This window comes from Cetorhinus maximus, chromosome 3 (genome assembly GCF_964194155.1).
Source record: "Cetorhinus maximus chromosome 3, sCetMax3.hap1.1, whole genome shotgun sequence".
In the NCBI taxonomy this organism is placed as follows: Eukaryota; Metazoa; Chordata; class Chondrichthyes; order Lamniformes; family Cetorhinidae; genus Cetorhinus; species Cetorhinus maximus.
Window position 1 is genome coordinate 49803534 of NC_135881.1, and position 14481 is coordinate 49818014.

The window sequence follows — 14481 nt, forward strand, 5'->3', positions numbered from 1 at the left end:
CCCCAGAGACACTCTCTAGAGAACCAACACTAGCTTTAGTTACTTTTTCATGTTCAAATGCTTGAATGGGTGTGATATTTTGTCGGATGTTATATGAGTCATGATTTTGAGCCTATGCAACCTGAACACATTTGTCATATTTTGGCATTGTTTCTGGTGTAGTGGCCTAAATTTGCCTTTCAACGTACACCATAAATTTAGCTGTGGGCCGTTCTAACCTTGCCATTGATAGCTTCTCCACATTTTCCTGGATTTCAATTTGGAATATGCAATGGCAAACATAACGCTGAATAGGAAGCAGCACAGCCAATGATCTGTAATTTGTTCCAAAGCAAATACTTCCTAGAGTTGTCGTAACCCTGTCAGGAAGATATAATAATTTTCATAACGTTATTGGAATTTATTGTAAAGCAGTCATAGTGGGGAGTGTGTGTGTGTCTTAATTGAAATAAAGACAGCTGATCTGAAGGCTTTGATGTGAGAAGAGAGGCTAGGTTTGAAATGCTAAATAGGTAAACATGGATGAAGTTTTAGAATGTGAGGTGGTAATGGGAATATTTGCATTTTTAAATAGGCCAGAGTAGCTTGAATTCAAAAGAAGGAGTGAAATGTTACACCTGACCAGAAGAAGTTAAGAAACGGTGTGTTTATTTTTCCCATAGATTACTGGTAAAATTAGTATTATGATAGATTCTTATTATTAGAGAGATAAAGTCCAAAGACATAGTGAATCAATGGGAATTTGCATTCAAAGGGGAAAATATGTATAAAGGAGAGAAGGCTGTGTGTAAGGGCAGGCATTTTAAGATTTAACTGAAGTGTGAAAAGCTTCCAGCATCTAAGTCTCAAGCTGCTGTCTGCAAAGAACTGAAATTAAGAAAACTCGCTTTGCATTTGACTGTTCAGGGTACTGTGTTACTTTGTCTGGGTCTTTTAAAGCCTGTGTTTTACTGTTGCCTTAACAGAGGTGTAACTGGGATTTAGATTAATCAGGGGAGCTAGGAGTTTTCATAGTGATTTGTATACCCATGTATGTGCTTAAAATTTTTCCTTTTATTAATAAATGTTTAATTTAGTTTTGTAAAAACCTTCTAAGGCTCAGTGGACTTATTACTGAATTCAAGGCACGCATCTCAACATAAATATGCAAATTGCAAAACAGTCGTGGCAGTTTTTTCCAAGTTTCCCTCGGGATTTGAGCAGCTCAGCATCGGCTGTGTCATATCAATCCATAGTTTTTATACATGATAGTAAATTAACATAATACTACGAAACTTATAGTGGACCTTATGTACATAAATGATTGGCCTCTTGTTCCAAGCAGGGTTTGTGTGTGAGTATTGTGCCATGGATCTAGAGGGATGCGCTAATGATAGCCAGTGAAAGGTGTAAAAAGATAGGCAGTTTATCGGTAATGGTGCGTTTTGCTGAAAGGATTAGAATTTATTGTATAACTTGTAATGTTATGATCATTAGATATAGGGCTATGACAGGACAATTCAGCTCTGGGACTCTGCTCATTTCATGAGTTCTTCCATGTAGGAGGAAAAAGTTACAGATTATTACAGTAATTCTGATACAGCTAAGTATGTTTGTCTGCCTTTCCTAACCATTAACTGCCAGAAACTAGCATGAATGAAGGAAAATGGCAGTTGCCACTGTTTTGAATGGTGGGTGGAACTGCTGTAATTAACATTTAACTGTTTTACTGAGGGTTTCAATGGAGCAATGCCCTGGAAATTTGGTATAAAAGCTAGTGTAGCTCATTCACACCATAATTGCCTGGAGCTTCTGCACTGGAATAATAATGTATAAAATAGATGCACCATTGTGATGGTGCAGGGTTTCTGGAGAATTTGGGCAATGTATGTAATATTTAAGTCAGGATAGCAGTTAACCTTGCACTTACACAAATTAGTTAAAGCACTATTTGTAAATGCTCATCATGGTATAATAAATATAAAGCCTGGTGCAGAATGCATGTTTACAAGAAAATTGGAGGTTCTGCAAATTTTAAAAACTTTTGTGAAAACTTTTCATTTATTACTGTTATCGGCACTTGTGCTTGATTACTGAAAACGTTCTAATGCTTTTTCAAATTTGCCAAAAATATATATAAAAGTACAAAAGTCCCTGTTTATATTTAATGGTAGAGATTTAATCACTGGTATGCTTGATATTATTCCTAGATGAACCTACAAGTCCTAGTGTTGATCATGAGTCTGCCCACATTCCTGCATCGGCTGTAATTTCAGCTGGAGTGTCTGAAATACTAACAGTAACTGCAGTACCTTCCAGTCCTACTAAACCGTCCCCCCTTATTCATCGCCAGTTGTCACATGATCAAGGTAGGTGCTCAAGTATAAATTTGAACTGAAGAATTCTGGATTTTGTTCTATAGATTACAGACCATGATTCTCTGCATTATTAATTGTAAGAATTTTCTTCAGATGCCATTAGAACATCTACTCCTGATTCCCAACCAAGTGGAAAAACTGAGCGATCAAAGTCATATGATGAAGGATTAGATAATTATAGAGAAGAAAAGTTGTAAGTTACTGATTTGCGGACTATAGACCTTTTTTTGCATTTTAATTATCTAATTAACCCTTTATTACATTAATAATAAATGTTATTTTCAGCAGAAAATCAATGAAGCCAATGCCTAGCCTGCAAGGAATAAAGGTTTGTAACTTTTTTTTAACAAAATACATATCATCCTCATCCTCGTTCCCCACTTCCCATTTGTTAACTACTTAGGGAAATTTCAATCTGCATTCATGCCATTAATACACTTTATATTCAAATAGTAGGTAAACAAAACTTGTTTAAGGAAAGCTGAGCTGTTTAAATGAACATTTGTTAACTTTCAGTTAGATTCTCTTAGCTTTTTCTCTCTACTGGGCAATATATTTCCTGGGATTAACCTTTATAAGCATGTATGGAAATGATTTAGCCTGGTATCTGATGTATTCACGGTAACAAAGGCCCTTCAGAAAGTAAAAACAAGGTTCAGTATCACAGTAATGCCTGTGTAGGCCGAATACAGTGGCACACTGTAGCAGCCAAGCGCAATGCCAAACAATCCTGCACAGTATTAATTTAGTAGAAGCATTACTGTAGTCTGTTGGTATGTTCCTTGCGTGGCTAATGCCAGATGCGGCTTTTTCTGAAGTTGAAGGTTCATATGGGAGGAAGTGTAACTTAAGTTAAAAATCAATCTGGAAGAATGATGTGCTATTATTGTATTATCCCTTAAGTTTGAGACATACCTGGAGTAATGTTTCTGGTAAAGTTCATTGTCGGACTCTTGTTCTCGCTTATCAATCCATCGATCCATTTTTGGTTCTCGTATGACTTGCAGTGGAATGTGTTGCACTGTAACTCTGACATTTTCTTTAGGCCCCAGACAGCCTGAGGTTTTCAGACGACGTGAGCCCAAGAAGGGACTCTTCTTCAGATAGCTTTAGCGATGCTTCAAAGGAAGGATGGCTGCAGTTTCGTCAGATTCTTACAGAAAAAGGAAAGGTAATGAGTTTAAATGAGCGCTCTGAGTCAGACTGTATCACTTTTTTAAAAAAAATGTTGTTTAATGCTGGTTATAAAATCCTTTAATGCCAGAAATCTTTATTTTTAGAATGATCGGCTAGTAGACATTATGTTCATAGCTGTAAACAATTAACTAAAGAAAATGTCTTGTTTATAGATTATCCAATGAATTCATCAGTATTTTAATTTGTTTCAAGCCATAATGCTACCTGTAGTCAAATGCTGATATTTTGAAATTTGTAAAACTTTGTCTATTTACTGAAGTTTGGCATGATTCTGGTCTCCAGGATTCATTTTTATTAAAAATTATCCTTTCACAAGATGTGGTCATCACTGGCTAGGCCAGCATTTACTGCCCATCCCTAACTGCCCTTCAGAAGGTGATGATGAGCCACTTTCTTGAATCGCTGCAGTCCATCTGGTATAGGTACACCCACAGTGCTGTTGGGAAGGGAATTCCAAGATTTTGACCCAGCAACAGTGAAGGAATGGCAATGTAGTTCCAAGTCAGAATGGTGTGTGGCTTGGAGGGTAACTTCCTGGTGGCAGTGTTCCCGTGCGTCTGCTGCCGTTGTCCTTCTAGGTGGTAGAGTCATGGGTTTGGAAGATGCTGGCAAAAGAGCTTTTGTTGAATTGCTGCAGTGCATTTTGTAGATCGTACATACTGCTGCCACTGTGTGTCGGTGGTGAATGGGGTGCCAGTCAAGCAGACTACTTTGTTCTAGATGGTGGCAAGCTTCTTGGGCTAGGAGCATGATGAAATACTCTTCGCATGCCTGGATGAGTGCAGCCCCAACAACACTCAAGTTATTATTTAACAATACACTAAAAAAACACTCTGAACAGAAAACATAAATGTAAATTGTAAAACATAGATTTTAGAGAACAGGAAAATCTTCTTTACTGTAATAAGTGTTTGGACTAATCTAAGCAGGATAAGAGTCAAATATTAGGGTTACTTAAAGTACAAGTAAATTCCTTCATGAATATTGTGGAAAGCTGACCAACCTTTTCCGTAACTTTTCTTGTGTTCTAACATCAACTCTTCACAATTGGAACTTCTCACATGACTTGGAAGCCCTATAGGCAATGAGTGTACTAGAATTCTCCTGTATGCGTTTCAGAGCTGGCACAAAAAACAAGATTGGTAAATTCCATTCAGCTGCATTTTATTGTGCTTGCTGTCATCACTGATTGATTGCAAAAGGTTGTATAGAATATGCACTACCATTTCTCAAATGTTTAACAACAATCTTAAAACATTTCAGTGTTGAGGGACTTGTGCAACAGAGCTATTTTAATTAGTTTTCGCATGCTTTCTCCCAAGTATTGTTTGCCAAAGATGCCTGTCAGTTCAGGACCACATTATCTGTAGGTTTTCCATAATTTTTAATGTCCCAACATTCAAGAGTCAACTTGGTTGAATTGAACAATTTGTATTTAAATTAATATTCTGAAATTCATAAAAAGGTTTTAATAAAACAATGGCAATTGACATTGCAAGCATAAAAGGCCACCAGCCAATCCAGGCAACAAGATTCCAAAACAAAAACAAAAATACCTGGAAAAACTCAGCAGGTCTGACAGCATATGCGGAGAGGAACACAGTTAACGTTTTGAGTACGTATGACTCTTCAACAGAACTAAGGAAAAATAGAAAAGAGGTGAAATATAAGCTGGTTTAAGGGGGGGGTGGGACAGGTAGAGCTGGATAGAGGGCCAGTGATAGGTGGAGATAACCAAAAGATGTCATAGACAAAAGGACAAAGAGATATTGAAGGTGGTGATATTATCTAAGGAATGTGCTAATAGGTGACATTAAGGGTAGAAAGCAGGACGAGCAAGGTACAGATAGCCCTAGTGGGGGTGGGGTGGGGGGAAGGGATCGAAATAGGCTAAAAGGTAGAGATAAAACAACAGATGGAAATACATTTAAAAATAATGGAAATAGGTGGGAAAAGAAAAATCTATATAAATTATTGGAAAAAAGGGGGATCAGAAAGGGGGTGGGGATGGAGGAGAGAGTTCATGATCTAAAATTGTTGAACTTAATATTCAGTCCAGAAGGCTGTAAAGTGCCTAGTCGGAAGATGAGATGCTGTTCCTCCAGTTTGCGTTGAGCTTCACTGGAACAATGCAGCAGGCCAAGGACAGACATGTGGGCATGAGAGCAGGGTGGAGTGTTGAAATGGCAAGCGACAAGAAGGTCTGGGTAATGCTTTCGGACAGACCGAAGGTGTTCCGCAAAGCGGTCACCCAGTCTGCGTTTGGTCTCTCCAATGTAGAGGAAACCACATTGGGAGCAGCGGATGCAAATTGAGGGAAGTGCAAGTGAAGTGCTGCTTCACTTGAAAGGAGTGTTTGGGCCCTTGGACGGTGAGGAGAGGGGAAGTAAAGAGGCAGGTGTTGCACCTTCTGCAGTTGCAAGGGAAGGTGCCATGGGAGGGGGTTGAGGTGTAAGGGGGTGATGGAGGAGTGGACCAGGGTGTCCCGGAGGGAACGATCTCTGTGGAATGCCGCCAAGGTGGGTGTAGGGAAGATGTGTTTGGTGGTGGCATCATGCTGGAGTTGGCGGAAATGGCGGAGGATGATCCTTTGAATGCGGAGGCTTGTTGGGTGATAAGTGAGGACAAGGGGGACCCTATCATGGTTCTGGGAGGGAGAGGAAGGTGTGAGGGCGGAGGCGCGGGAGATGGGCTGGACACAGTTGAGGGCCCTGCCAACCACCGTGGGTGGAAAACCTCGGTTAAGGAAGAAGGAAGACATGTCAGGGGAGCTGTTTTGGAAAGTGGCATCATCAGAAAAGATGCGATGGAGGCAAAGGAACTGAGAGATTGGGATGGAGTCCTTACAGGAAGCAAGGTGTGAGGAGCTGTAGTCGAGGTAGCTGAGGGAGTCGGTAGGCTTGTAATGGATATTGGTGGACAGTCTATCACTAGAAATTGAGACAGAGAGGTCAAGGAAGGGAAGGGAAGTGTCAGAGATGGACCATGTGAAAATGATGGAGGTGTGGAAATTGGAAGCAAAATTAATAAATTTTTCCAGGTCCAGGCGAGAACATGAAGCAGCACCGAAGCAATCATCGATGTACCGGAGAAAGAGTTGTGGGAGGGGGCCAGAGTAGGACTGGAACAAGGAATGTTCCACATATCCCATAAAGAGACAGGCATAACTGGGACCCATGCGGGTACCCATAGCCACACCTTTTATTTGGAGGAAGTGAGAGGAGTTTAAGGAGAAATTGTTCAATGAAAGAACAAGTTCAGGCAGATGGAGGAGAGTAGTGGTGGATGGGGATTGTTCGGGCCTCTGTTCAAGGAAGAAGCAGAGAGCCATCAGACCATCCCGGGGGTGATGGAGGTGTAGAGGGATTGGACGTCCATGGTGAAGAGGAGGTGGTTGGGGCCAGGGAACTAGAAATTGTTGATATGATGTAGGGCGTCAGGAATTACGGATGTAGGTGGGAAGGGACTGGACAAGGGGAGAGAGAATGGAGTCAAGATAGCAAGAAATGAGTTCCGTGGGGCAGGAACAGGCTGACACGATCGGTCTGCTGGGACAGTCCTGTTTGTGGATTCCAAAAGATTCCAAAGTTCCCCAACCACCAGGAACCATGTAACCTGAGAGGGGCAAAAATAAACAAATAAAAACCTAGGTTAATTCAAGGAAAATGTATTCTGGGAAATTACTCCCAAAAGTCTATCAAAATCGAATCTCAAGCGATAACAATGACCACTACGTATGTTAACCACTGTCCCACCCACCTTTTGTGCTAGACAAATCAACCTTCTCCAGTTCTTTGAACATTTGCAGCAAATCCACATCCACTCCACAAACCAGCAACTTACTTTAAAGGTCACTGAACACAACCATTCCCCACCACCCAGTCCCCATTGAGGAAAGAAAAACCTCCTAACACTTAGTCTAGACCTTTGCATATATAACTCAATTCTTTCCAATTTACTTAATCCAAGGTGCGCAATTTGCTGCCCTTTGTTTTCTCTGAGCCCTCTTCTCTACCAGCTGAACTTTTTGTTTCTGCTTGCCTTTTCCAATGCCCTTCCAAACAATCAGCCTCCAGAGGCCATGGCCATCAGCAACTGTCTTCCAGTAATCAGTGTAATATCCTCCATCTTCATATCTGCCTTGCATGTGCCCTTGTAGTCAAGGTATTGATGTTCAGGAGGCCATGACTCAGTGGCTAATTCACCATGTACACTGCCTCATCCGAGCCAGTGCAGATGTAGTTGGCTTAGCAATGAGTGTATGCTGATGGAATTAGCACACTCCAGATCTGAGTTGGTGATCTTGTCTTGCCAAGAGATGTCGAGGATACATCTGAGACAGCAAAGGTGAAAGTTGTTCAACTTTTTCTGCTGCCTACCACATGTTGCCCAGGTCTACCCACTAGAGGAGTGCGCTGAGGATGCAGGTTTGGTAGACTTGCAGTTTGGTGTTCTTAATCAGGTACCTGTAATTCCACACACTATTTAGCTTGGATATAACAGCTGCAATTTTTGTAATGTGTGTGTTGATTTCAGCATCAAGTGACAGATTGTTGGTGATTGTGGAGCCTAGATATGTGAAGCTATCATCAACCTTCAGTGTCTCATTGTCAATGCTGATAGATGACAGCCTGGCAACATCCTGGACCATGACATTTGTCTTCCTGATGCTAATGGTCAAACTAAACTCTTTACAGGCATTAGAGAGCCTGTCCATTTGCTGCTGCTGGTGTTCCTTAGTATAGAATGTTAGTGCAACATTGTCAGCATAGAGCCATGGTTCCCAAGCTTTTAACATCTTGTGAACCCTTTTAATGAGAGTGCCAAATCTTGTGAATCCCCTCCTAAAAATAAATATTTTCCAGGAATTTACCCCCTTACTGGAGTATAAATTATAAATGCAATGATCTTGGAAATATGAAATTTGTTTTGGACACACTTGATCACCAATGCATGTAAAGCCATATTTTATATAATCATTGTCATATTTTATTTTCTTAATAAGCAACTTTCCTGGACCATCTCGGTCATTAGACTTAGATTTTTCACACTTTGGACCTGACAAAACACTAGCTGATGTCGACTTTTCATTTTCTCGTGTCTTTACGTTTCCCATTTTCAGCCACATGTCTGTTATGGGGTGTAAAACAATTGAAATAAAAAATAAATACTGCGAACACTAACAAACGAACAAACTAGTAAATGAAAACATTCACTTATGCCTCACCGGAGCAAACCAGCACACTACCGAGAATGACTAAAGGACTGCATTGCTGTTAGATTGGCTACAATGACCTTGGCTCTGGTCCTCAAGGTGCCAAAGTCTCTTATTGAGTGTATTCACTCATTTGGTGGGTGCCAAACGGAGAACTGTTTCTGAATAACAGGATTAAAAGCTAAGTGGTTAAGTTGTGCTGGTGTTGCTTTTATTAGGCCGGTTTGTTACATTTTACAAATTATGTTTGTTTAATTATTTAGTTATACATATGTCAAATTAATTGTGTCTGCAATGATCGCCAATTCCTTCATACTTGGTGAAAAAGGTGCCGATTGTCATTTGCACTAGAGACTGCCATATCAGAGTGGGGCGTGCCTCAGAGTTGACCACCGAACTATTCAAATCTTCATTTTGTTTGTGAAAAAAAATAGGAGTTTTCTTATTTAAAATAGTCAAATTATGGGTGGAATTGTCCCAGATTTGCACTAAGTACAGTTGCGGGCAGGAAAAAGAACATTTTACCATGGCTTTTCACACTGTATCGTCCCAATCCTGCCTCATTAATCATGCATTCCCAGGAAACACACCATTTCGCTGGTGGCCAGCCTCTGATCCGCCCATCATGCCATCACCTCACTGCTTCCTCACGCTGGTCACCATATTTAAAGTGCAGCCGCGCGCACACTTCTCAGAGCTTCCAGCCCAGGACTGCTGCATAGAAGGCATAGCCCTGAAAGGTAAGAAGACAGCAGCCCCCTGGTTTAGTGACGCATCCCTGGAATGTCTTTTGGATGCCATGGAGGCCTGCCGTGATGTCCTCTACCCCAGCTCTGGCCGCAGGAGGGGCAGCAACATCACCAATCCAGCTTGGGAGGCAGTGGCCAGTGCCAATGCTGCCCACAAGAGGTCAGTCATCCAGTGCAGAAAGAGGATGAACGATCTCATACATGCCACCAGGGTAAGTCAACCATCTCATCACTCTAAACTCACTCAAATGTTATGACACAGCCTTTTGGTAAAGCTGAGTTATTTAAAAATCCCAGAGGGAAACTTTAAACTGTCATAACCTATATTTTAAGTGTTCTGTTTGAGATGCAGCTCTAAATTCAGGAATCAGACCATCAGTTCTAGAGAGGTTTTTATGTTAAATAAAATGTTTCATTTAGTTTAAGCTAGAACACATTAAACACATACACATGGCTACAAATTACTACTATCATAACTTTTAACAAATTCCCAAACTAATCTCCATTAAGGCAACAGCAATCCGTAGACGTAACCAGACACCAGGCAAAGCATTTTCACCGTCTGAGTTCAAAATGAGGTTCTCTTTGCTTTGGTTCCTGTGGCGACAGTTGTAGGCTTACAGTTACTTTGATCTTACATCGTCTCTGCTCTGCACACACAAAATTGCTGAAGTTATACCTAGCTCATTTGAACTCCATCTCTTTTAACAATAAAACCCCTTTCATAGTACCAATTTTATTGGTAATATAAACATGTTGCTTGGTCTCCGCTCACTAGGTACCAGATTTCACCCCACTTCTTGAATGCTTTATTCAAAAAATGCAAATTCACCCTACCTCTCTTAGATCTCAGAACTAGTACACGTCAAAACACCCAGACTAGCTGGCTCTAATCCAATTAAGACACACCCACAGACTAAGCAATAATATTATATACATTGATAGCTTCATGACACAAGCCCATCACACATTCACTGGCATCTTGTTGCCAGATCAAGGAACATCAGCACGCTCTCCCTCACATGCTCACATCTCCATCTGACCTTATCTCCTCTGGAGATCGCCTCCTCATCCCGTCCATTGTTCCATTCAGCACACATGCATGCACACCTAGAATCCTTCTCATTTGGCCGGACATGCGCCTTGCTCACATCCTCTCCATCCGTCTTTACGCAGGACAAGATCGCGCACAATAAAAGGAAGAGGTCCCAAACTGGGGGTGAAGTGTCAGACATCAAGGTCCTCACTCCCTCCGAAGACCACATGTTAGAGTTGGCCGGAGAGGACGTGGACTGTTCTGTGGCAATGGCGAGGCCAGCACCAAGCATCCGAGTGAGGGTTATGCACCAGATCATCCCTCTGGCAACTCACCCACAGCGCTCACCCATACCCTCCACCAGCACAGTGACACACCTCTCGGTGGGACCTACATGCACAGCTGGCTTGGGTTCACTGTCTGGTGAGCACAGCACACAATCTGTTCCACAGCAGGTGGAGGCAGGGACACTCAAGGTTGCCGGCACTTGGAGGACTGCTGGAGTCAAGGGACCTGTTGAGTCCGAGTCAAATGATGAGCCTCTGGACTCGGTCTTCAATCAGTTGTTGGAGCTGCAAAGATAATCATGGGAACAGCAGGAAAGGATGTCTGGTGCATTCCTCAGATTGCAAGGCACGATGGAGGAGTCCATCCGCCTTCAGTCCAAGGTGATCGTACCATTATGCCAACGCACCAAGGTTAACATTGGCAGGATTGCGTTGCCATGGAGACCTTGGTCCAGGACATCTGACCTGCACTGCTGTGCAGGCTGAACTCCATTGCTGACGCCATAGTTGGCCTCCAGCAGTATCAATGCGAGAGGGGTGTGGGATAGTTCAGTCACATTTCTGCTTTCCTTTCTCCTCAACGAGTCAACCAGGGGCCCTTCAGGCCCCCATAAGGAGGAGCATCAGCAAGTGCAGTCTGAGGCAATCCACCCAGGTGACTCTGGGGATGTCTGGCCATCTGGATCCCCTCTTCCTGTGAGCCCAGCAGCTCCAGCTCCACAGACCGAGGATGGTGCCATTGCCACACAGGACCCCAAAAGCAGGCCGGGGCCCTCCAGGTCTTGGACCTCCAGAGGACACCTGCCAAGGTTATCACATACAGGCGTAGCAGTCAGCAAGCTGCCTCCACCTCTGCTGTGGATGTCGGAGAAGCACCAAGACATGGAGGGTTAGGAAGGTTAAGCAGATGTAGCTGTGCAGCCTGGGCACGGCTATTAATCAATTGTGCGTAATGTTCACTATTGTAAATAAATTCTCAAGAATGTCTCCTTGCCTATGGCTCCTTGTTCTGATAAGCATTGTTTGTGTCATTCATGTGCAGCCTTGGTCGCTACACAAGATAAAGGTAGGTGTCTCGGACCAAGGCCCCTTCCCTGTGCTTTGTGCAACCTTCCCAGCACACTAATGTTGTGCCTTCACAGTCAATGGACACAACAGTCATGCCTGCACCTTGATTGGCTTATCATTGCTGCCAGAATACCCTTGGCCAGTAGCACAGAGTTCCATTATCCCCTCTGTGTACGCCCAGCACCTTTTGAGATGTGGTTGGCCCCCTGATCTCAACAGCATCTGTGTCCAGTGACAGTGTGGCCCTGAAGGGTTCAGCTCACGAGGGATGCCATAGGATCAGGAGATGTTAAAAGTTTCCCTGCTGCATCTCCATATGACATGACTGTTCACAGAGTGCAAGTGATCTGTCATCAGCCAGACAGGAGTCAGACATTGACATTAGCTAAGTGAGGATTTATGGAGTATCTCCACTGCATGTCATCATTCTGCTGGAATGTAGGGCAATGGGCATCCACTGCATCTCCATGACAGTATGTTATCGCAGAGGATATGTGCACTGCTGTCAGCCAGACAAGAGTCAAACGTTCACAGATGCAATGTGAGGATTTAAGGTGTCTCCTCACCGCATGCCGTCACCCTCCTCCATGAATCTAGCAGCCATAAGGGCCTCCTGAGTGTGCTTTCCTCGCCTGGCCAGTGCGATGGCCTCATTGCAGTCATACTCATCTTTGAGAACCTCTTCACCCTCATCCCCGTCGACGTCGTCCTCACCGGAGGAGATGTGCAGCTCCCCCATCTCCATGTCGGTAAGCCCCTCTCCCTGTTGCAGCGCCAGGTTGTGAAGGGCGCAGCCGGCAACAATGATGCGTGACACCAGGACTCCACCAGACCGGTCCAGGCACCTGAACTTCATTTTTAACATTCCGATGGTTTGCTCCACCAAGGTGCGAGTTTCAATATGAGCCTTGTTGCACCTTCTCTCTGCTGCACTCAGGCCGCTGCATGGGTGTCATCAGCCACGTCCTCAGCATTTAGCCCTTGTCCCGGAGGAGCCAACCCTGCAACCTCTGCGGACCCTGGAAAGCTGGGATCTGGGACCTACTGGGAATGTAAGAGTTGTGGGCACTCTCTGCGAACCATGCGCAGACATGTAGGATGCATTTGTGGTGAACGTTCAGCAAGTGGAAGCCCTTACATTTGACCTAGTTGACCGCTTGTTGCCACGGAGATCTGAATGCCATGTGAATGCGGTCAATGGCACCTTGCACCTGTGGGAAACCTGAGATCTGGAAAAATCCCAGTACTCTTGCTTCCTGGCTTCCCTGACCCTGGGAGAAATGCACAAAGTTGTGTGCCTTCTTGAAGATGATGTCCATGACTTCCTGGATGCATTTTTTTGTGGGGCCTTGCGATATCCCACAGAGGTCACTTGTGGAGCCCTGAAAAGAGCCCTGGCATAAAAACTGAGTGCCGTAGACACTTTCATGGCCACTGGAAGTGGATGCCTTCCGTGGTGCCAAATCCTGCAGCAGGTGGCAGATGTGACTGACCAGTTCTCTGGACATGCGCAATCTTCGGCGACACTGGTTCAGGGTCATCTGCAGGAATGACTAAGCACCGTCTATAGACCCTGGGTCTAGCTAGGCGCCGACCAGCGACGGCTTGCTGTGGCTCTTAAGCGGTGTGTGCGTGAGCTTCCGCTGCCTGGACTGGTCTGGTGAAGCCCTGCATTACAGTCCACAGAGGGTGTCACGCATCGTCATCACCTGCTGCGCCCATTACAACCTGGCGCTGCAGCAGGGAGAGGAGCTGACTGAGGTGGAGATGGAGGTGCTGCATGTCTCCTCTGATGAGGATGTCAGCTGGGATGAGGGTGAGGAGGCCCTCGAAGGCGAGGATGACGGCAATGAGGCCATCACACTGGCCAAAGAAGGAAGACGTGCTTGGGAGGTCCTGATGGCTGCAGGGTTTGTGGAGGATGATGATGAGCACCTTTTTTCCTGAGGGTGTTGCTCTTCCTTCTGTACAGCCAGGTGCCTCTGTTGCTCTCTTCTCCTTTGTCTCTGCTCCATGTAAGCCATGAGGCATACAGCTAGGTCACCAGGCTCCATGCTCCTGATGTACTCCTCCTACAGGGTGAAAGAGAGAGAGAGAAGCATGGTTTAGCATGGGTGCACCAAGAACCTCGCTTGGTTAAGTCTGAAGACCCCATAACACATCCCAGAGTGTGCTGGCCACCACTTGGATGGCCAGAGTTTAGTGCACTGCCTGGCTGCCCGAAACCCCACCCACCTCCACTTAACTGGCTGGCGGCAGCTTCACCCACTGGACTGCATGCTGTGCTCTCAGCTCAGGTGCAGGCATTGTCCCAACCCACACTGCAAGGCTTGTTAGCTTGAACCATGGGAGAGACTGATCCATACCTGAATGATGACATTGCAAGGGGCTGTGAGCACCTCCACCAGTGACTGCTCCATGGCTAGCTTTTGCAAGGAGATTGTACAATTTGCCCTGTCATCCAATTGTTCAGTCCACTAAAACGCTCATTAGTTTGCCGTCTGTGTTGGAGGGACGGAAAGCTCTGGAGCATTTGGTGGAACTTACATGCCTACACGTTGTTTCAGCGGGC

The 14481-nt window shown here is 44.3% G+C and overlaps 1 protein-coding gene across 3 annotated transcripts in view; it reads left to right on the forward strand.

Moving 5' to 3' along the window:
* arhgap21a (Rho GTPase activating protein 21a) overlaps positions 1 to 14481 on the forward strand; it is a 279776-nt gene that overhangs the window by 227675 nt on the left and 37620 nt on the right. For 2 of the 3 annotated variants that reach the window (XM_078538117.1, XM_078538126.1), the window contains 4 exons: positions 2190 to 2348; positions 2451 to 2550; positions 2643 to 2685; positions 3403 to 3528. In XM_078538117.1, coding sequence (XP_078394243.1) covers positions 2190 to 2348; positions 2451 to 2550; positions 2643 to 2685; positions 3403 to 3528 — 428 coding nt within the window. The remainder of the gene's footprint in view (positions 1 to 2189; positions 2349 to 2450; positions 2551 to 2642; positions 2686 to 3402; positions 3529 to 14481) is intronic. The other variant, XM_078538122.1, reaches the window with a different exon arrangement.